Source organism: Balaenoptera musculus, chromosome 20, assembly GCF_009873245.2.
Source record: "Balaenoptera musculus isolate JJ_BM4_2016_0621 chromosome 20, mBalMus1.pri.v3, whole genome shotgun sequence".
NCBI lineage: Eukaryota > Metazoa > Chordata > Mammalia > Artiodactyla > Balaenopteridae > Balaenoptera > Balaenoptera musculus.
Window position 1 is genome coordinate 5,783,067 of NC_045804.1, and position 22,845 is coordinate 5,805,911.

Genomic DNA, 22,845 nt, shown 5'->3' on the forward strand with positions numbered 1-22,845 from the left:
CCTGCCACTGAGAGGTGGGGGCTAAGACCCCTCCCCCTTGAGTCTGGGGGTTTTGTGACTATACTGGTAGAATATGCTGGAAGTGATGCTATGCGACTTTCAAGGCTAGGTCATCAGAAGGATATGGCTTCCACCTGGCTCTCCAGACACTCCTGCTTGGAATCCAGCTGCCATATTGTAAGGAAGCTCAATCTAGCTCACACAGACACAGGAACAGCTCTTGTGCAGAGGAACTGAGGTCCCAGATGACGGCCAGCATCAACATTGGACATGTGAATGAACATGTGAGCCCTCAGATAATTTCAGCCCCCAGCCTTTGGGTCTTCTAGTTGAGACCTCAGTCATCAAAGAGCAGAGACCAGCTGTTCCCACTGTGCTCAGTCCAGACTCACAGAATCTGTGAGCATGATAAAAGACTGTGGTGCACCATGATGTCTGGGGGTAATTTGTTATGTAGCCGTAGAAACAGGAAGAGTATAGTCAAGCGCTAAAAACTGTGTCTAATATTTATAGTATTAAAATGTTGGAATCCTATACATTTTTCACAGTTTAAACATCAGCCTCTTCAACAAAGATTCTCCCATGCCACCCAAATAGTCACTGATCCTATGTCAGGTTTCCTTCTAGGTGGACTTCACACAGATTGTCTCATTTCACCTGCATAATGACACGGCAAAGCTCAACTTTCCTAAATACGTGTTTTTAAGTTGTTTACTAATTTCTGTTACTTGGCTCTGTCTATAAAAAAATTGCATCAATAAATCACATTGATTTCAGTTCTTACAATAATTTTATCTATTTAAAAAACTTTTCACAGAGCTCCGAAGATATATTTGAACAATTTAAAGCAATTTCATGGTAATCGTGTTTTTCCTCCTCTCTCGGGTTTTATTAGCTCCATTTCGTCAGTGAGGAAATTAAAGCTCATGGAGATAGAGTGGCTTATCCAACGTGCGCAGTTAGGGCTGGGCCGGCCAGCGTTCAAACCCGGCTCTCCCTTTGCATTTCCTCCTTGCCTCTTCCATGACTCATCCTCTGCGTTAAAATTCTTCATGCACATTCTTTATCTCTTTCTACTACATTGAAAGCTTCAAGAGGCAGTTCTATTCAATTATATTCATGAGCAAATCCTTATAAGACACTAGGCCCCATCCTCTGCACACAGTAGGTTCTCTCTAAACTCACCCAATGCCGTCATGCAATGACTCTTTATTGAGTCCCTACTATGGGTCAGGCAGGCTTTGCAGAAGGTGCTGAAGAAAGACCTGGTCCCTGTCCTTGTGGAGCTTATGGTCTGGTTAGGGGAACAGGCATAAGAAAACCAACCCAACGACATTCAGGGACATATTGTGACAACTGTTAGGAAGAAGGAACAGGGTTGTTTTTTTTAATGAGAGGCGACATGAAGGGAACCTACTTTAGACTGGGAGGTGGGGGTGAGGCTTTTTTTAAGCAGAGACATAAATAAAGGGTAGGTGTTAGCCGTGTGTGTGTGTGTGTGTGTGTGTGTGTGTGGCGTGGTGATAGTCCAGAGGAAAGAGAGTATGCGAAGGCTAGGAGGTAGGAGAGAAGTGCTAGTTTGAGGAAATTTAAAAATGCCAATAGGGCAGGGTGGTGGGTTTGTTCAGTGGATGGATGAATGAAGAGATGGATGGATAGATGGGTAATTGGATGAGTGCAGGATGGATGGAGGGATGGATGGATGGATGGATGGATGGAGAGAAGGAGGCATGGAGGGATGAAGGAAATGCAGGATGGAGGGATGGATGACTGTATGTATGTATATATGGCAGGATGGATAGAAGAAGGAAGGGCACAGCTGGCCTTGTCCAAGTGTTGCAGTTGATGCTCTCATTCACGCTTCCATCCCACAATCTCCCCTCCCTATGGCTCTTAGGCCCCCAGAACCCTCCCAATTCTCTCTACTCCACTTTGCCAAATGGGCCTCCTAGGTCAGGGAGCCCCTTGCCTCTGCTCAGGGGGGCCCAGCACACAGGCGCGTATGTCCTGAACACCAGCTGCAAGGGTGGTGCGAAGAAGAAGTCTGCTCAGCCAGCCAGGGCAGGAGAAAGGCTAGAGGGAAGTGCGCACTGATGGGGCTGGGGATCCAGGATCTCCTAGGAAAACTCACTCCCACTGAGGTGGGAACAGATAAGGGTTTATCTACTATACTTCCTCTCCAAGATACATGCTTGTTAATATACCACGTTGTTTTCTTCCTTGCAGCGCTGATGCAACTTTTCCTAAAAATTCCCCCAAGAGCAAAGAAGTGTGGGCCTGGGGCACAGCTGGACGTGACCTAAGATTATTCCTGATGTTTTTGTTGTATCTTAAAAGGTCTTGTAAATTATGCATTCCACTTCAGAATATATTTATTGCTTTTATTTATTTTTAAAACATTTTTTATCATGAAATGTGTCATGCGTAAAAAAGAGCAAATATAATTATATGAATAGTTCAAAGAAGAAGAATAGAACGCACACTCACGTACCCACCACCCAGTTTAAGGAACAGCACATGAACAAACCTCGTCCCTCTCCCCCACGGCATCCCTCCCATCGTATCCCCTCCCTCGCCAGAGGTAATTGCCGTCTTGGATGCTGTGTCAATCATGTCATGGCTTTTTCTTTTCTTTCAAGTTTCACCACACGTAGATGCATTCTTAAACAGTTTATTGTTAATTCAGCCTGTTTCTAAGCCCTTTGGGTTATTTTGTATGTCATCTACTTGATTTGCTTTTTTTTGTGCAACATGTTTTTTGGGAGCTCCATCTCCGTCCTTGTACTTGGTTTAGTCATTTTCATGGCTGCTTGGACGTCCATGTATCAAGATAGCACAGTGCTGCTGCAGGCTGGCTTTGTTATCAGTGTTTTGCTGTCCTGCTAAGAACAGTCTCATGTGGATCTTCTAGCACATGTGGCTGAGAGGATCTCTAGAGGACGCACCTAAAGGTGGAACTGCTGGGTTGTAGGTTGTGCAAATGGTAATCTTATGAGGTAATGCCAAGCTGTTTTCCTGATACGCACCAATTTGCTAATTCACACACCCACCAGCAGTGGTGGGACTTTCTATTAACACCTTGTCTTGCTAGACTCTTTGGTTTCTGCGATGGGGTGGTACTTCACTGTGGTTGTGTTTGCTTCTTATGAAGATGATGTTTCTCCCTCCAATCAGTTGTATCACGCCTCTGCCTCTAACCACCCGTGACTTCCACTGCATCCTGAGTAACACTGAAACGTCCAATCGCATCTTAGAATGTCACCATCTGTCCCCAAGGCCTCACCTCCTCTTCCACATCTCCTTCCACATCTCCATTCTCCATTCAATACACACACTCAGGTTGAGGATTAAGAAAAATGGGCCCATTGGTGGCACTCTGGACATCAACTCCAGCCCATGTGACAAGGGGTCTGATGCCCTCAGCTCTCATCTTGTACAGGTGGCTGCCAAGCTGGGGGGCCGGCCAGGCTCCCCAGTGGAGCAGGGGCTCTTGGCCCTCTGATGTGTGGGCGGGCTTATTGCTGGGGCTGGGGGTTCCAAGTCTGAGCCATCCGCCCACCTGGTGAGGGCTGGGATGGGGTCAGGGATGGTGCTCAGGTGAGGAGGACAAAAAGGTGCCCACAGGATCTCGATGCCAACTCCAGAAGGCTCGCCCAACCCTCTCAGCCATTCAGACCACTTGCCACATGCCAGAAACTTATGGCGACTTCATAAAAACAGAGACTCGAGGTGGGGTCAGGAAGGGAGCTGGGGAGGTGGGTGGGTATTTTATTGACTTCCCCTTAATTGCTGTCATTAAAAACATGTAAAGAGGGGACTCCCCTGGTGGTGCAGTGGTTAAGAATCCACCTGCCAATGCAGGGGACACGGGTTCGAGCCCTGGTCCGGGAAGATCCCACATGCCGCAGAGCAACTAAGCCCGTGCGCCACAACTACTGAGCCTGCGCTCTAGAGCCCGCGAGCCACAACTACTGAAGCCCGCGCGCCTAGAGCCCGTGCCCCGCAACAAGAGAAGCCACCGCAATGAGAAGCCCGTGCACCGCAACGAAGAGTAGCCCCCACTCACCGCAGCTAGAGAAAGCCCGCGTGCAGCAACGAAGACCCAACGCAGCCAAAAATAAATAAATTTATTAAAATAAAAAAACACGTAAAGAATCTTTTTGTAATGACTTTGCTATTATCATTAGTGGTTAGCACAGCTGCCTTGTTAATTTCCCATTAGAACCCAATTCACAGCCCCTCTTTGGGAAGGGGGGATGAGAGCCAGGGGTGGGGCCTGCCTGGCCTGGTCCAGTCCCTGTGGAACTGGCCGCTTGAAACCCCAGGACAAAACCCTCCCACCCCGGGAAGCAGAAACAGCCAAGGAGGGAAGATGAGGGGTTTGGAGAAGCAGCCGTACCCCATCCATCTTCAGAACAGTGAGCATCTGTGTGTCTGTGCAGAAGAAACAGACGGAGGGACAGACAGATGCAGGAGGTCTGTAGGGCTCACACCTGGGAGAGGCCCAGGACGGGGATGGGTGAGGAAGGGGAAAGATTTAAGGAGGTACCCACTGTCAGGGTCCCGCAAGTGCACGGTGAGTCCCTGAGAGGGAGTGCCTCCTTAAAATTTGCACCCTCCTTGCCACACCCTAGCCCCAGCCCTGGAGAGCAGAGGCGGCGGCTAGGACAGTACCTCCGAAGGCAGACAGAATGAGAAAGGTTGTGCATGTTCATTCCAGGACGCCTTCCCTGGTTGGCCTGGCAGAGAGGAGACGTGTACACTCTGCCACCCCGAGTGTCCCCTGGGCTGGGCGCCATTTATGATGGTTTGTGTGCACTGATTGATTACTTATTGTGACCACCCAGCCAGGTAGGTACTAATATTAACATTCCTTTTTACACATGAGGAGGCAAAGGCACACAGAAGTTAAGTAATTTGCCCAAGGTCACACAGCTAGGGAGAGGTGGGGGGGATTTGAACTCAGGGTTCATGGCTGGGTCCGTGGCTGGGTTCATGGCTCCACTCTACGGCTGCTGGTGGCAAGGCAGGAGAAAGGAGACGGTAGAAATACTGGCTGTGGGAACTTGGGTCGTCCTCTGACCTTTCTTTTAACAGCCCCTATCTTTTTTTTTTTTGGCAGTACCACGCGGCACGTGGGATCTTAGTTCCCGTACCAGGGATAGAAACTGCATCCCCTGCAGTGGAAGCACGGAGCCTTAACCACTGGACCGCCAGGGAAGTCCCTCCTCTGACCTTTCTGAGCCTCAGTTTCCCCATCTCAAGATGTGGCTCCCTAGACATGCCTTCCTACCTCCGAGGCCTGTCCTAGGGACCCACGGAGGAAAGACATTTGCACAATTTCCCTGGCGGGCAGAGTGTTTTGGAGGCTCCGCTGCATCTCCCTGGCCTCTCCTTAGGGACGCGGGTGTCCAGCTTGGACCTGTGATTGTGATTGTTCTGAAGGCTCCTGGGCTTGTGTTCATCTTTCCAGGGAAACAGAAGCCATGCTTCTTTCTCCATCTGCACCCCGGCCCCCCTACTCCCCAGGGGTCCAGAGCCCTAAGCCAGTCACCGACTAGACTGGGGCTAGAGTCCACGGTTTCTCCCCCGCATCCTCCCAAGGGTCATGCCCTGGCACACAGAACCCGGAAGCCAGCTGTAAGCATTTTTCATCTGCTTCCCTGCGGATAGCGAAGAAAAGGGGTGACGGGTCAAGGCCACCTGGTGACCTTCAGCCTAAGTGGGGGCCGCGTCTACTCACAGGGCTGTTTGGACACGAATTATTCCAGTCCAGGGGTGTCCCTCTGATTCTCTTTGACCCCTGGCCCCAGCAGCAACTGCCCTCCCCCCAGCTGGACCCCATTTCGATTTTTCTCCTCTCGCCCTCAAGCAGCAGCGTGGGGAGGTGTGGACTCAGGTCGTGGCTTCAGCTCCTGCGTCTGGCGCTTCCTAACTGTGACTTAGGCGCGTCCCCTCAGCCACACCGAGCCTCAGTTTTCTCATCTGTAAATGGGGATGGGGGCTTCCACTCTGCAGGCTGGGATGAGGCGGGGATGGGGGAAGGGGAGCGAGTTTCCCTTCTCTGTCCCCCTGTGGCCACCAGGGCTGGGCGAAAGCTCCATCTGTTAAGATGAGTGCTTTTCTCAGCTGTCAGACAGGAGTTCCTAAGGCTCCCCTAACTCGTTTGCTTTAGGGCCCAAAGGACCGCACAGTGTGGTCTCTGCTTGATGACACTCTGGAGGACAGAGCTTCAGGCTTGCAAAGCGGCCTGGGGCAGATGAGGCTGGGGTCTCGGCACCGGCCCCCGGGCGCCAGCTCAGGGAGCTGCAGCTGGTGGTCAGGAAGGGCTGAACCTGGGTCTCCCCGCCCCGCCCCTGGGGCCCCTCTGAGGTGCCCCGTGCTCTCCGCCAGGGGCCTGTAACCACATCTGCACAGCTCAGCAGCAGCAACACCATGGAGCCTGGTGGCCACATGGTGACAACCATGGCTGTAACTGTGTCCAGAAGGTGCCTGGAGCCCAGGGTGACAGGTAGCTCTGAGCAGCCGGGCAGGGATCCCCTGTGAGAGGTGGTAGAGGTGAAGGGGCCGGGCTGGCCGATGGCCCAGGGGACAGTGGCAGCTCCCCGCTCTGCATTTGGCCAGGACAACTTTTGCTGGAAGCCATTCCATTCTGCGGCCTGTTTTTTCCTTCTTTAAAATGATAATATACAATATTCATTGTAGCATTTACTCTCACTGAATCAAAGTGCATTATCTGTAGGCATTGGCTAGGTGCATTGGTGGATAACGGCTCAAGGAAGGGCAAAGCCTAGGGGGAGGTAGTACTAGATGCACATTACAGATGAGGAACCTGAGCTGGGTGAGGCTCAGAGAGGGTCAGTCACTTCCCTGGGGTCACACAGTGACTGAGGGCAGAGTTAGGATTCGAATGTGGTCCGTCCAACACGAAAGCCAAACCTCTTCATCAACCGTGCTGCCAGTCGTGGTGATGGGCACCCCACAGCCTGCCAACGCTGTTAGGCACCCTCCCTCCCAACCCTCCCCCCCTGACTGGATCTCAGCACTGCAGAGTCCCAGGCTCCCTCATGGGTTTGGGCCAGGCCCCCTGCATGGCACCGCTACCTGGGGTCATTCCGGCCAGCATCACCTGGAGTGGTCCAGGACCCTCAGGACCCAGACAGCCCATAGTGTGTGTGTGTGTACGTTGTGGGGGGGACCCCCACCTCGAGGGTCTGTGGCTGGGCAGACAGTTAGGGTGTTGGCTAGCTCGAGTCTCTGCCATCTGCTTTTCACCCCCAGATCGGTCTGAGCCCTTCTCTGCCACGTGCAGGAAATACCAGGGACACCTGAGTCCTTAACAAAGGTCTCTTCCCTCCATCTGTGCACGGGCCCGCTTGCTCTGCACACGGGCCTGGTCACAACCCATCCCTCTGCTTGGGGGCAGGAGGGTACCTTTGGGTCTGGGGACAGGAGCCATACACATGCAGGCCCGGTTTCAAGGGAGCATCCTCAGGTGAACAGGAAGATGCCTACGGTGGGAGAGGGGTCGGGGGGCTGAGTCCTGGGTCCTGGATCCCTACCACAGCCACGGAAAGAAACATCCCAGCCACACAGACACTGCTTCTCTTCCTTTGTCTTTCTGATCGGCGGAGCCAGCCCAGGGGAGACTCATGTCATCTCTGGGGCTTTCAACTCCAGAAAGTTCTTATTGTCTCCTATGAGCGAAGGCTTTGGAACAGACACTCGCCTGCTTCCCCCGACAGCCTGGACTGCTTGGTGTCCTGAAAGGTATTTTCAACTGCACACACACACACGTTCTCACCTGCACACAGGTGAACAAAGACGCCGACCAATCCAGACACACACATTTGCACCAACACATGCCTGAACCCACACCCACCCTGGAGTGCACATGGACACACACATGAGCAGTCTCTCTGCGGGCTGACCCACGGCTACCCCTGCACTGCTGCACTCTGGGCACCGGCTAAACGAAGCTCTGTGGGAGCCCTCCAGCTGGCTGCCAGTGGCCCTGATCCATCATTTTAATTCGGGGCTTTTCCACTCTGAGTAAAAGCTGAGTTGCCTTTAGTGCTGATTTATGAGACAATCAGTCCTCCACTTCTGATTACGGTTGTTTTCCGTAATTATTATAAACACTCTTTGCCCTCACTTGAGGTTTTCTTCTCGATTTCTCTCCCCCACTTCTCTCCAAGTAGCAAGCTCTCTCCTGCGCTAAATCTGAGTCAAGCGCCAGTGGGCCCCAGATGAGAGGGTGTCCTTTTTTTAAAAAAAAGTTTCAGGGCTCATTAAGGCGTTCCACACTCCCGTGGCCCACGGTGCAACCTTGGACCTCTCCTCCTGAAAAATCCCAGAATGAAACAGCCCATAATGAGGCTCATTTCTAGCACACGGCAGCTATCTTAGAATGGGGGGCAGGTCTGGGCAGGTCTGGGCAGGGGATACTGAGCCACAGGGGGAGGGGTTGATCAGTGCGCTGGTCCCTGAGATGCCCTTGGGTTCTTCTGAGGCTCCCCTCTTGTCCTCCATCTGAGGGAGCCCTTTGGGGCTTGGTGGCAGTGGGGGAAGTCTGTTACCCCAAAGGCTCGGCGAGGCTCTATTACCTTACCCTCTGCTTGCCTGGCCCTTTCAGGAACCCTGACTCATCAGGTCCCCTCTCCCTCTTAGAGCTATGGTACCCACACCAGCCATCTCCCAATGCCTCCTGAGACCGTGGAGACCCCCAAGATGTTACTGCTCCAGGGCTGAGCAAGCTGGAGGATGGAAAAGTTAAGGTCATGGGGGGGGCCCTGGGAAACCTGCCAAGAAGACCCCGGGACGTCTGCCGTTACAAAGATCCCCCGAGTTTGAGGCCAAACCCAGAGGAGTCCCTTGAAGCAGGTGACAGGGCCTCCTTTTCAAAGCAGAAGCAGCTGGTCCCATCTAGAGAGTGCTGAACTCAGAGAGCCAGCAGATGTGTGTCACGTGCCAGCGGCGTGGCCTTGAGAACTCTTGCCACCTCTCTGGGCCTTGGTTCCCAGATGGCGGAAAGGGCCACCGTTAGCACCCAGTGAGCGTGGAAAGCCTCAGCTGGGATTTGGCTCTGCCCAGCGTGTGGCCGATGGGTGACGACTCTGCAGATCCTCTCCCGCCTCACGCCCTCCCCCCACCCGCCCCAAGTCTCCGCTGTACTCACAGGCCACCTGGACCTCGGTTTGCCGCTGCAGCAGAGCACCCATCCGGTTGCGCACGATGCAGCGGTAGAAGCCGGCGTGCGTGCGGTCCAGGCTGGTGATCATGTACCTGGGGGCAGACGAGACAGCCAGTGAGCAAGTTGGGCAGCTGCGGGGACGCAGAGGTCAAACTGGGGTCAGAGGGCAGAGGTCGCCACATCACCCTCTTCCATAATGAAAGGCGCCAGGGAGCCCTTGGCTCTACCATGGGGGTCACAGACGGGTCCTTATTAATAAGAGGGTCCCTCCCAAAGGCTTTTGCTCAGCTGCCCAGGAAGGAGCCTGCACTTTCCCAAGGACGGGAGATGCTGTGCCTGAGCCCTTGACCCTGGCCGTGACCAGGCCTCCCAGGACTGCTTTGGGTCTGTTGGAGGCTACCGTCCTCCCCTGCCTGTGACCTGCATGACTGAGAAAGGTGGGGGCGTTTTCTTTAGCCAGGCCCAGGGATACGCCATAAACGTTAACTTAAATGGATGTAGGTTTGTTATAAAGCAGAAACTAATACACCACTGTAAAGCAATTATACTCCAATAAAGATGTTAAAATAAGTAAGTAAGTAAATAAATAAATAAATGGAGGCAGGGAAATTTACGTTTTCCCAAATGCTTTGCATCATTCCATCCTTAAGAGTTGCAGACAGCTCCACTGAAGCTCTGCGAAGGGAAAAGGCAAAGCCATCTGGGCAGGGCAGGTTGGCTTTCTGTACGTGTGGGCCCTGGGGCCAGAATGCATGAACCCAAGGAGGCTCTAGGGTATCCTGCTTTGGGAGCACATCACCGGCCTGAGTGCTGCAGAGTCTGGTGTTGGGGGGAGGGCGGGGGGAGAGCAGGTGTGCGGGGCGCTAACCTGGCTGGGAGGAAAGGAGGAGGCCAGGCAGGTCAGTGCAAGGAGCTTCTGGCAGCGAGACATGGCAGATGATAGGTGCTCTCTGGTATGGAGGGGGTTAGTTCCCCTAGCACCCATCTCGTGATCACCTTTCTGACCCTTGGGCAGTGAATGGCCCAGCAGGGACCTCTGAGGATCCAGGGGCTTGTGCCTAGGAGACCTCCCCTGCCCTTGGGTGTCCTAGGTTTTGCCAGCTGACTTGGTGAACAAGCTTATCGCCACCTGCTCCCAGGCTATGCCAACCCTGGGACAGAGCAACCTTATTTGTAGGATTTGCCAAGTTTTCTTTTACATGAGTTCTAGCCAGTGTCCATCAGCATCTCACAATGAGGAAACAACTACCACTTTCTGAGCACCACCTATGCTTCAGATGCTGTATTCAGTATTTTTCATTCATTTCATTTCCTTTCTTTTTTTTTTGGCTGCGCCGCGTGGCTTGTGGGATCTCAGTTCTCTGACCAGGGATCGAACCTGGGCCCCTGGCAGTGAAAGCGCTGAGTCTTAACCACTGCACCACCAGGGAATTCCCTTCACTCATTTCTTTATTTCACACAGCAGTTCCCAGACTACTGGATATCATGGACCAGTAACACTTAAAAAAATGGGGCCAGACATAAGATTGTCTTACTTATGGCCAAGTAAGACCATTAAAACCAACCAACCAAAAAGCAAACAGGGAAACAATCAAGCAACCAAAAAAACTAAAAAAAAAAAAAAAAAAAAAAAAAGATACAGGCATGAGAGAAAAAGAAATAGAAATGGTCAGTATTTTATCTAAAAAGGACATTTTTGAGAACACAAAAAAAGAAATGTAATCTCAGCATCAAAGCAATTTTAACACATTTTAAACTGAAATTTTATGCCACACCCATGACACTAGCTTCACTTTTCTCATTTGATGTGGACAGGTGCCAAATGTCATGGGTCTGAATTTGAGAGTCTTTCACCTAATCTCCCTGCTAACGCTACGGAGGCAATACTTTCATTAGCTCCCCCTCCCCGTTTTAGAGGTGAGGAAATTGAGGTTCAGAAATATCACATCATTGACCTGTGGTCTCACAGGCAGTAAGAGGCAGGGCCAGGGTTCCAAAGAACCTTTCTGACTCCAAGCCCAGCTGCTAACCTGCTCAACACGTACATCCTACCCCAAAGGGCCCCACCTTCCATCCTGGGACTGCACGAGGCGCAGACTCACAGGTGGCTGTGTGCCAAGCCTGCTCTGGCTCTGCATTAATATCCAGAACCTTCTGGCTGTCCAAGTCTCTTATCTCTGCCACCGGCTGCAGCTCTTATCTGTCCTTCGTTACTATGCACAGCATGATGATGGGGAGATAGCGAGTACTCAGGCTCTGGCAAATTTCCTATTCTCCCTCTATTCCGTCCTCAAGCCCATCACAGGCTCTCGTGCCTCTGCCCCATCATTCCCTGGGGGAGGGGGAGGGACAGCTTTGGGTAAACTCTTTGGGTCTTAAAAGTGATGGGGTGACCCAAGAGGAAGATGGAAGGAGAGATTGGCTGGAAAAGCTCTCTATCTTTGAAAATGGAATCAGATATTATTAAAAAGCACCAGGGAGAAGAAAATGAACAGAAATGGCCAAACACAAAAAGATGCTCGGCCTCTGTCACAGTGAAAGAAAGTCCAATCAAAAACAAGACAATATTCACATATCAGATTGCCAAAAATTTTCTTGTATGATTACACCCATGGCAAGAGTGAGGGGGAAGGGAGGCTGACCTCACATCGGCTGATGAAAGTGTAAATTGGTCCAGCCTTTGGGGCAGAATCGATCAAAGTAAGAATATTCCAGTCTTTTGACCCAGAGGCTGTACTCCAGGGAGCTGGTCTTTCAGATGTACTTGCAAAAACGTGACAAAAAACAGGTACGAGAATGTTCACTGTGGCTTTGCTTGTAATGGCAGAGACAAATAAACAAAAACCAGAAGCAGCCTAAACATCCATCAAAAATGGAATTGAATCGACTAATGATGCTGTAGCCACAGAATGAACGAAGAACACCTGTATGGGATGAGATAGAACAGTCTCCAAGATGCACAAAGCATGGAAAGGAAGTCAAAGCTGGAGACGGTGGATGTTCATGGAAATTAAAAACACGAGAAATAAGCTAAATAGTATCACAGCTGAGTGTTAGGGACATGAGAGCTAATGTATTCTTATCACTTGATAGGTTGTTGTTTATTGATACAGGCTACCGAGCCCTTAGTCTAATGTTTAGGATCATGCAAATTGACCCAATAAAAAGAATTTTGAGTTTGTGAGCCAAAAAAAAAAAAAAAAAAAGTCAAAGAACAGTGTAAGTGTTATGATGCCATGCGGGTAAGCTGGAATAGTACATATTTGTATATATCTGCACATGCATAATCATATATACACTCTAGCATGGACATAAAATTTTTTCGGGATGGATATGCCAAAACATGTGATCTGCCTTTTGGGAGAGGTATTAGGAACGCAGAAGGAGGGAAACGTCTACTTTTCAATTTTGTCTTTCTACGCCATCAGAATGTTCTTTATTGTATGCATATGTTGCTTTTATCTTAAAAATAAAATTAAAAAATGCACTTTGAGCATATAATGTCAGGATATATTATAAAAAAGACACCAGGGACTCGTTGGATCTGGGTTTGTTTGCTGATGTCAGTGATATGTGGTGAAATTTAAACTTTAATAAAAGTTGATTTCTGCAGAAAGCTCTAGTTCATTTGCTTCAGCCAGGAAGCCCCAGGCCCCACCTGGGGCCCTGAAGAAGGCCAGCTGGGTGCAAGTCTGCCCCACCCTGAGGTCAGTAGAGGAGGCCTGGCTCTGGGCCTCCCCTCGGCCCCCACGGTGGGGAGGTGGGCATCCTTGTCTGAGCATCCTTGGCCGGGCAGAGGGCAGGGTGCAGCCCCCCTCCCCGGGCTGTCTCTGGTGTTCCCCTCCCTGCCTGGGAGCACAATTTTTGGCTTGTAGGCAACTGTTATTTAAAGTAACAGTTCTGCCCACTGCCTTTCCTACCAGAGAAACCCACTTCGCTCCACCCAGATTGCCTCGCAGGCGGGTGGAAGAGGCAGCTGGCCAGCATCTCGGTTTGCAAATCCAGCGCTGCTCTGTGAGAATGCAAGCATCCGAGATAATGGTGACAGCTCATTATCCCCCCACAGTGCTCCCTCCTGGGCCCTCAGGACGCACTTAGCCTACAGCTCTATCTGTCCCACCCACCTGTGGCTGCTGGCCTGGCAGGAAACTGGATGAGCCCAGCCCTGTCCAGGTCCCTTCCAGAGGCAGGGGGATGGCTGAAATGCCCTGTGCAGGAGGGTGCACTTGTGATTGCCCAAGACAGAGCCTGGTACTGGAGAGTGTGCTGAGGCTTCTGATGTAGGGAAAATTAAGCTTGATTTTTGCTTCTGCACTTTCTTAGGAGTGTGGCCTGGTCAAGTTATAGAACCTTGCAAGCCTCAGTTTTCTCATCTATAAAATGGGGACAATAATGGCCACCTTTTTTTAAAATTGAAGTATAGTGGATATACAATATTATATAAATTACAGGTGTACAATATAGTGATTCACAATTTTTAAAGGTTATATTCCATTTACAGGTATTATAAAATATTGGCTATATCCCCCGTGCTGTACAATATATCCTTGTAGCTTATTTCTCACCTAATAGTTTGTACCTCTTGCTTCTCTATCCCTATACTGACCCTCTCCCCCTTCCCTCTCGCACAGGCAACTGTTTTCTATAGCTGTGAGTCTGTTTCTTTTTTGTTATACTCACTAGTCTATATTCACTAGTTTTGTTATATTCACTATTTTTTAGATTCCATATATAAGTGATGTCATACAGTATTTGTCTTTCTCTGACTTTACTTAGCATAATGCCCTCCAAGTCCATCCATGTTGCTGCAAATGGCAAAATTTCGCTCTTTTTTATGGCTGAGTAGTATTCCATTGTGTATATATATATATATATATATATATATATATATATATATATATATATACCACATCTTCTTTACGCATTCATCTATTGATGGACACTTAGATTGTTTCTATAATGGATGTCCGGGTTGTAAGTCCTGGACTTAAGTGACTGGCACACGGCAGGGGCTGCACAAATGCTTGTCACACGAGGGAGCAAATATATGAGTCACTGGCGGGGAGTGGAAGGTAGTGGGGTGAGGTTGGGAGGATCAGAGAGGAGGATGAGGAGGGTGAGTAGGACCTTGCTCCCCTCCCCTGCGTGAGGATTCAGCAAGGGCTCCATACCAAGCATCAGGGGAGCACAGATTCCCTGGCAAATTCTTCGGCTTCCCCGTGGACATGTCCCAGCCACCCACGAAGGATCTGTCACACCCGTTGGTTTCCTCATCCTTCTTCCTGGGCTGCCCCCTTGGCCTCTTGGTCCCAGGGAAACTCTCTTCACCAGCCTGATCTCCCAACCTCTCCGTCACCTGTTTGTACCCTCGTCCTGGCTGACCTGCCATCTCGTTCTCCATCCAATGAGGAACAGGCGCAGGGGTGTGGCCCCAGGAGATGGGAACACCTGGATTCACCTGCCTCTAGATCCCCCGCAAAGGACCGCTGATTTACTGATTTATTATAGGAAATACATTCCTGGGACTCAAAATTCAAAGAATAAAAGAAAAAGTACACAGTACACATCTCTTCCATCCCTGTCCCACAGCTGCCTGGTCATTCCCAGCTCGCAACACACACACACACACACACACACACACACACACACACGGAGGAAACCACTGTTAGTTTCTTGAGTATCTTTTCAGAATTCTTAGGCGAATGCAAGCAAATGTAAATTCATAAGGCGAGGAATCTCCTGGATGGAAGAAGCTTAGCTTTCCCCCAGTCAGAGGGAGCAGGCGGTGGAGAGAGAGCCTTGGGGGACAGGGTAGAAAGAAAGGGAGACATACAAGAATCCACACTGTCTGCTTTGCTCATCACAGGTGCCCTGATTTAACCTGCGGGACCCTGGTGGCACAGTCCCCTCCTCCGAGATGAAGGGCTGGGCTCAGAGTGGGGAGCGCATGACAACAATGCCGGGAGGAGCCGGGATAGATAACTGGAATTTTAGAGACACAAGACGCACAGGGGAGAAAATAACTGCCTAAAAAAACGTGGTGTCTTCAACGTACGAGGAAACACACAATGCCTTTTTGGTTCGAGTCCTTGAGTGTCACAGTTGATATTTAAAACGATTCTTACTCACATTAAATAAGATATTTCAATTCCACAAAGCTGTCAGGAGCTGATGTGGACACCAGAAATAACAGACACACTCTTCTTGTGTTGTCCTCGTTAATAAGTCAGACGCCAGAGATGCACGTGTGATGCTCACGGTGGGGGGGGGAGCTGAGGGGGAAGGGTGCATGTGCACATGGGCACACGTGTGTACTCCCACCCCTGTGCACACACATATGCACATACATATATGCACATGTATGTGTGCACACATGTTGCACACATACATGTGCAACCCATACCACAAACTTACACATATACACGTGTACTCGTCACACCAATGTACTCCTGTATACTCAAGCAGACGTACACACTCACTTGTGCACACTCACCCGCGTGCACGCACACTCATGCAAGGCACACACTTGGGTATGCACATGCACACATGTACACTCCTACAAGCCACATATGCGCACTCCTGCACACACCAACCCACATGAACACACACTCATTCACTCCTGCAAACACATTCACACCTGTGCACAAGGGCAACATGCCCAGGTGAACACATGTCCCTGGCCACGCCCATCCAAGGTCACCCAGGTGCACCCAGCCCAGTTCCAGGCCCCCCCCACTCCTGCCCTCACGTGGAGGCCACAGGCCGCAGACGCTCTGTGTTTCCTCATTTAGATGCACCCGGGAGAGCGACAGCCACTGCCAGGCAGGTACCCTCCCAGCCAAGCCTCACCTCCTAGGGTCTAGGTGGCCCTCAGGACACAGATTTCTGAAACAGTGGCCCCCTGGCTTGTCCTAGGGCTTTTCTCTCCAAAGGCCCTGCAGGGGGGAGGGGCGGCACTGAGGTTTGGGGGGAACAGAGCTTCTGCAGTCAAGCCCCCTCCCTGGGCTCTGTGGCTGAGGCGTGAGCCCTCTGCCACCCGCCCACCGGGCCTCCTCAGTGACCTGTGCTCGGGGAAGGGGGGCAGTGGGAACCGCCCACAAGCACTGCCGTAGGTGTCCCCGCGGACGGCTGGGCAGCTGAGTTCAGGGGACCCAGGCCTCCTCCCCTCTTCCCACGGGCTTTCGGGCAATGGCGAGGCACCAACTCCAGGACGTGTTTGTGCCTGTGTGTGTGTCTTCAGACACGCCCCTGCCTGCATCAGGGGGACAGCTGCCCCACGAACAGGTCATCGAGGTGCGGGCAGGCTGGACGTGCACCCCATCCTGTGGCTTTGCTTTTGCAGAGATTCTTCGGGAAAGAAGACAAAACTCTGTCCAGGGTGATTTAAAGGGGAAGGTACATGTACCAGGTAATAATAATAATAACGTACCATTACATAATTAACATAATTATTAGTAGTGTAAGAAATGCCCCTGTTCTGAGGGCTTTAACGTGCATCAACTCAGTTAATCTCACAATACTGTAGGAGACTCATGCTAACAGAAACCTCAGTTTATAGATGAGAACACTGGGACTCAGAGTGATCAAGTAACTTGCCTCAGGTCACACAGCTAATAAGTACCTAGTAGCCTGGACAGTCCACACAAAGAGAAGACAAACCTCAACTGGACACATACCTGATAGCTTGGGGTCTCTCCTTGAAGAAGGGTTGTTTTGACCGTCTACACTCTCCCCCTCACACACACACAGGCTGTGGATGACAGAGGGGAGAGGGGTGTTTCTGAGAAGTTAGTCTAGGGCCTGTTAAAGAGGATGGGGTGCTATTGTTAAGAGTAACAACCTAGTAACAGTGGAGGCCCAGGGGAGGGGGCTCAGCTGCTCTGGGTAACTCTTTGGCGGGACTTTTGGTTTTGGAAGGGGGTCCAGTCTGAGGGCCCAGGACCGGAGCTAAACTGTTGTGTGTGATGGTCCCCGGAGTGTGGAGTCTTCCCTTGTCAGCAGTGCTAAGGATCCTGAACTCATGGGGGTGGCGGAGGGGAGAGAGAAAGAGAGAAAGGGATGGAGGGAGGGGAGAGAGAGAGAGAGAGAGAGAGAGAGAGACAGAGAGGGAGAGAGAGAAACAGAGTGGGAGACAGAGAAACAGACAGAGATGGGAGAGACAACAGAGAGGAGAGAGAGGGGAAGGTCCCCCCGCCCGGCACAGGAGTATATTGGCCTGAGAAGCGCAGGTCGGCAGGAAACCCTGGGGTGGGGGGGCTGGCAGGGCAATTCAGGACCCGAGATGTCTGTTCTATTTTAAGTGGTTTTCCGTCCTGGGTTGTACGTCCCTCCCACACCTTCAGTCAGAGTCCTTTTCCGCACACAACCGGCTTCTGCTAACGGGGCTTTGGGGTGGAAGGGAGCTGCCATGCTCCCGCTGGAGGAGGGGGTCCTGGGGGTTGCCCAGGAGCAGAGCGGGAGCTGGTGAGGTGCCAGGTGAGGCCCGGGACAGGTAAGACCGGCCTCAGGGTCCTGGGAAGGCAGGGGGGACCCTGGACTCTTCCCACACAGCGTGTAGACATTCGTGTAGTAAAGAAGGCAAAGGCCCTTGGAAGCCGGTGGCGGGGGTGCGGCGCTTGGGCACGCTGGGTGCCCCCCACCCCTGGGAGACTGCAGGGTGGGCCGGAGGGCTGTACCGCAGTGGACGGAACGGGGAGGAGCCCCTGCCTCTGATGACCAGAACATGGGGGATAAAGGATGCTGGGTCCAAGATGCGGGTTCTACGCACCCCTCCTTTCTGCCTCAACTCACCCCCTCACCGGTGGACAGGGGTGGCTGGAACTTTTCGAGCACTGGGTCCCCCCGGCCACAGTGCAGGGGGCACAGGCCCCGCTCACACAACGCGCAGGGGTCTGCAGCCACCTGCAGCATCCAGGGACAAGCCGGGCATCGGGCTCATAGAGACCCCGCCCCCCAGGGAGTACAAAGCTCCCCTCTGGCCCCAACTCTACCAAACTCCCAGCAGTTTCTAATGAAACAAGCCACTGTCACCTCTCCACGTGCCCTCTCCTCAGCCCGCAGGGATTGTCTCTGCTTTCAGCTTCGCATGTTGCGTCCAGGAAGCCTTCCTGAATCTCCTCTGGGCTAACCCCAGGGTTGCCCCTGCCCAGACCTGGTGCATGTGTCACCATTTAATGTTCTATGTACTTGTCTGTGTGTCCCTGAGGCAGGTCTCGTGTATTAGCTCCACGCTCCTGGAGCATTACTCCTAGAATAATACGTGCTTCAGTGAACACTCTCTGGATGAGTGAACGAAAGAGCCGGGTACTGAAGGCCCAGATCATGCCCCCCGAAAGGGTGTCCACATCCTACTTCCCAAAGCCTGGGAATATTTTACCTTACAGGGTATGATGGTTGAATTGGGTACCCCCAGAAGACGTGTTGAAGTCTAACCCCTAATACCTGTGAATGTTATCTTATTTAGAAATAGGGTCTTAGCAGATGTGATCAAGTTCAGATGAGGTCAGGAGGGTGGGCCTTGATCCAATATGAATGGTGTCCTTATAAGAAGAGACATAGACGCACAGGGAGAAGGCCACGCGGTGACAGAGGCGGAGATTGGAGGGATGCAACCACAAGCCAAGGATGCCAGGATTACTGCAACACCAGAAGCTGGAAGAGAGGCATGGAATGCATCTCCTCAGAGCCTTCAGAGGCAGCGATCGTGGCCGTATGAGCTTCCAGAAGGAACGCAGCCCTGCTGACACCTTACTCTTAGGACCTCTGAGCTTGAGAACTATAAGAGAGCTCATCTGCGTTAAGTCACAAAGTTTGCAGTTATTTTTTACGGTGGCAGGTCTCCTCCAGGTTGGGGATGGAGCGAGACCCAGGAAAAGTCTCTGTGACAGTGTGGGAGGGCTGAGTGGGTGGGGGATGAGGACGGATGTGGTCCACTCCCTGCAGACCACCGGAGGGCTGGGGCTGAGCTGAGCTGGAGGCCGCACTGCCTGAAGGGAGCTGCTCAGGTGAGGCACAGCCTGTGGGCTTGGACGACCACCTTCCGACGGACGGTTCGTTTCAGGAGTAGAGGATGCCCGCAGGGCCTCCCCTCCCCGCTGCCCCCGTGCTCCCCGCTCAGCCGGGAAAGCCACGAGGCTCCGACTGATCGCGGGGCCCCGCAGTCAATGACAGGGACGGCGGTGTTAGTGAGCTGGAGGCCACTGACACCGAGACAGCCCTGGCTCAGACAGGCGGGGGGAAGGGTGTCCGTCCGCCCTGTGACCTCTGGCCAATTACCTGCCTTCAGTGAACAAGGAAAAGGACTTCACTAAGGACTTCCATCAGCCAGGTGACCCCAACAGACTCTGGGTGAGAAGACGGGGAGGGGGAGGCCTGGGAGGAAGCTGAGGGCCTGAGAGGGCCCCTCTGCACGGGCGGGGGGGCGGGCGCACTGCCGCTGCTGGGAGAGTAAGCAGGGCTCCTCTCTCTGATAACAACAGTCACAGCCGCATCGGGTTCTGAGCAAACACTTGACAGCCGTTGTCCAGGCAGAGGGCGGGGGCAGGGACTCCTATCCCATAGTAGCCGGGGACCAGGGCTCAGAAAGGTTGAGCAAGTTGCCTGAGGTCACCCAGCTTGAGGGCAGCAACTCGGGGACCAGGGCTCAGAAAGGTTGAGCAAGTTGCCTGAGGTCACCCAGCTTGAGGGCAAGCAACTCGAATTCAATTGCAGGCCCATCCGACCCCAAACATGTCCCCGGCCCACACCCACCCCCCAGGCCGTCCTGGGGCTCAGCAGAGCTCTCTCCTCACACCCCGGAAACAGGTGACTCACAGGCGCTGCCCAGACCTTGACTTGACCCAGGAGCGCCGCTCAGAGAGATTCGCCTGCTGCCTGAGAGACCACGGTAGTGAGGTCTGGGGATCATTTTGCAAAGTGGCAAGTGACACGGGACATCACATTTTATCACTGGGGGCAGAGACAGATGAAGAGACAGAGAAGGCAACACTTGGCCAGGGCGCAATGAGTTAAAACTTACAGAGGTGCCCGTTTGGATTTTTTAAAAAATGCCTGGGAAGGAAGAAAGCCTGAGTTTGAGGTTATTTTACAAAAATCATAAAGAAAATAAAAAGACAGACAGAAGGGTGAGTGTGGACGTGTCACCTCTCGTTTTGCTCACAATGCTGCTCTAGAATCTTCCCCATTGCTCCCTGCTTTCTCCACCTCTGGGGGGTAGGGCGGGGGGAAGCCTTTCCATCTGCTCTCCAGGCTTCAGGGCCCACAGGGCTGCTTTGTCCAGGCTCCTGGCACCTGGCTGGAATTCCATGTGATCCCTTTTCAAGCCATCAGAAAGAAAGCAAATTAAAACAAGCCAATAAAGAGGCTGCACGGAAATCCGGCCTCATGGAAGCAAGTTGCCTGTGCTTTGTGGCCTAATGGTTTTGCTTTCTGCCCGCTCTCCCCAGCCTGCCGGGTGTCTGGGTGTCCAAGGGAGATGCTGCTTTTAATGACGTCTTAGCCCCAGGGGGAGTGGGAGAGAGAGAAGCCACTTAATCACACCTGCCCAGGTGGAGAGGCCGAGGAGGCTTTAAACTTCCACTGTAGCCGGGTCCCTGCTGTGAGAGGCCCAGCTTGTTTGGGGACACTCGGGCATCTGAGGGTGCATCTGTCCTCATCCCCACCTACTGACCCCTCCCACACCGTCTAAGTGACTTTTCCTGGCCCTGGCTCCGTCCCCAACCTGGAGGAGACCTGGCTGTATGAGTTTCCTACAGCTGCTGTAACAAATAATCACAAACTTTGTGACTTAAAACAATACAAAGTATTCTCCTACAGTCCTGGAGCTCAGAAGTCCTGAAATCAAGGCAGGGCTGCGTTTCTTTTGGAGCCTTTAAGGGAGGAACCCTTTCCTTGCCTTTCCCAGCTCCAGGAGGCAACCTGCCTTCCTTGTGGCTCCTGGGCCCGCATCACTCCAGCCTCTGCTGTTCTCCTCACATCTCCCTCCCTCACTCTGACTCTGCTGCCTCCCTCTCAAAAGGACCCTTAGGATCACATTGGGCCCACAGGGTAATTCAGGTAATTTCCCCGTCGCAAGGTCCTTCCCTTAATCCCAGCTTTAAAGCCTCTGTGACCATCTTCAATGAGTTTGCCAGAGCAAGTGCCACAACTAACTGGGCATCTTAAAACCTCAGACATTTCTTCTCTCACAGTTCTGGAGGCCAGAAGCCTGAAATCCAGGTGGCAGCAGGGCCACGCTCCCTCTGAAAGCTCTAGAGAAGGAGCCTTCCATGCCTCTTCCAGCTTCTGGAGGCTCCAGGAGCTCCTTGGCTTGTGGCCGCATTACTCCCATCTCTGCCTCTGTCTTTACGTGGTGGGCTCCTCCGCTGTGTCTCCGTCTCCACATACCATCTCCTCTCTGCGTCCCTCCTCTTATAAGGACACCACTGCAGTATGACGTCATCTTAACTAATTACACCTGCCATGACCCCATTTCCAAATATGGTCATATTCTGAGGTCCTGGGGGTTTGGACTTCAACATCTGTTTTGGGGGACAGGAGGAGGGCTGGTGGAGGCTGTGGGGAGTGGAAGGCAGAAAGGCTTTTGGGAGGTGGTCCTGTCCAAGGCAGGACATAGGGGGAAGGCGAGCCTGGGTGAGGGGTGCCAGGCATGATGAGTAGATATCAGAGAGACAGAGAGATTCCTGGGCCCGTGAGGATTTGGGGCTTTTTTCCGAAGGACAACAGGAATTTGCTGAGGGTGTTAAGCAGGGGTGTAAAACAGAGGTTGGCCAACTACAGCCCACGGGCCAAATCTACATCCCATCGCCTGTGGTACGGTAGGCGTACTAAGAATAGTTCTTATATTTTTAAATAGTTGAACGAAATCAAAAGGAGAGTCCTGTTGCATGACAGGTGACCATGATACGAGATTCAAATTTCAGAGTCCGTAAATAAAGCCTGACTGACACCCAGCCACGCTCGTCGTGGACGAATTGACTGTGGCTGCTTCTGCACTAAGACCACGGAGCCGAAAAGCTGCGAAGGACCCTACGAGGCCGCAAAGCCTAACATAGTCACTATCTGGCCCTTTACAGAGGAGGGTTTGCCAAGCCTTGGAGTAAAATAAGCAGATTTACTCTTTACGAAGTCTGCTCCGATTAAGGGTGGACGATGAACTGGAGTTGGTCTAGGCCGTGGGGTGGGCGGTCAGCTGGGTCTTTGCCAGAGACCAGGGTAGAGACAGCGGGGCTGACCAGGGAAGATGGTGCCGGGGAAGGTGGAGAGTGTCTGCCATGTTGGCCTCAGGAGGGAGCTGACCGGGGGGCAGTTTGCACAGGCACAGCTGGCTGAGAAATTGGGGGTAAGCAAGAGGAGAGTGCACAGATTTGGGCCACGACACAGCAGAATAGATAACAAGTAGAGAGTGGATGTGGGCAGAAGGAGGGGCTTCATTTTATTAAAGGTGGGAGAGACCTGAAAATGTTTACAAGTTGGTAGGAAGTTCGAGGGAGAAGTAGAGAGCTGGGGTAAGTGATGGGTCATCCAGATCCTGCAGGAGTCCGGGGGATGGATCATGTGCACAGAGGAAGGACCACTGGAGGAGAAGCTGGGAGCGGGCATGGGTCACTGAGACAGGGCTCCGGAAGCAGGAGGGATTCCTCACAGTGGCTTCT

General features: G+C 52.2%; 1 protein-coding gene across 3 annotated transcripts in view; it reads right to left on the reverse strand.

Moving 5' to 3' along the window:
* SDK2 (sidekick cell adhesion molecule 2) overlaps nucleotides 1-22,845 on the reverse strand; it is a 266,360-nt gene that overhangs the window by 102,301 nt on the left and 141,214 nt on the right. For all 3 annotated transcript variants that reach the window (XR_005017947.1, XM_036838001.1, XM_036838000.1), the window contains exon 3: nucleotides 9,179-9,285. Coding sequence is in view for 2 of the 3 variants with exons in the window: in XM_036838001.1 (XP_036693896.1) it covers nucleotides 9,179-9,285 (107 nt within the window). In the remaining variant the exon portion in view is untranslated. The remainder of the gene's footprint in view (nucleotides 1-9,178; nucleotides 9,286-22,845) is intronic.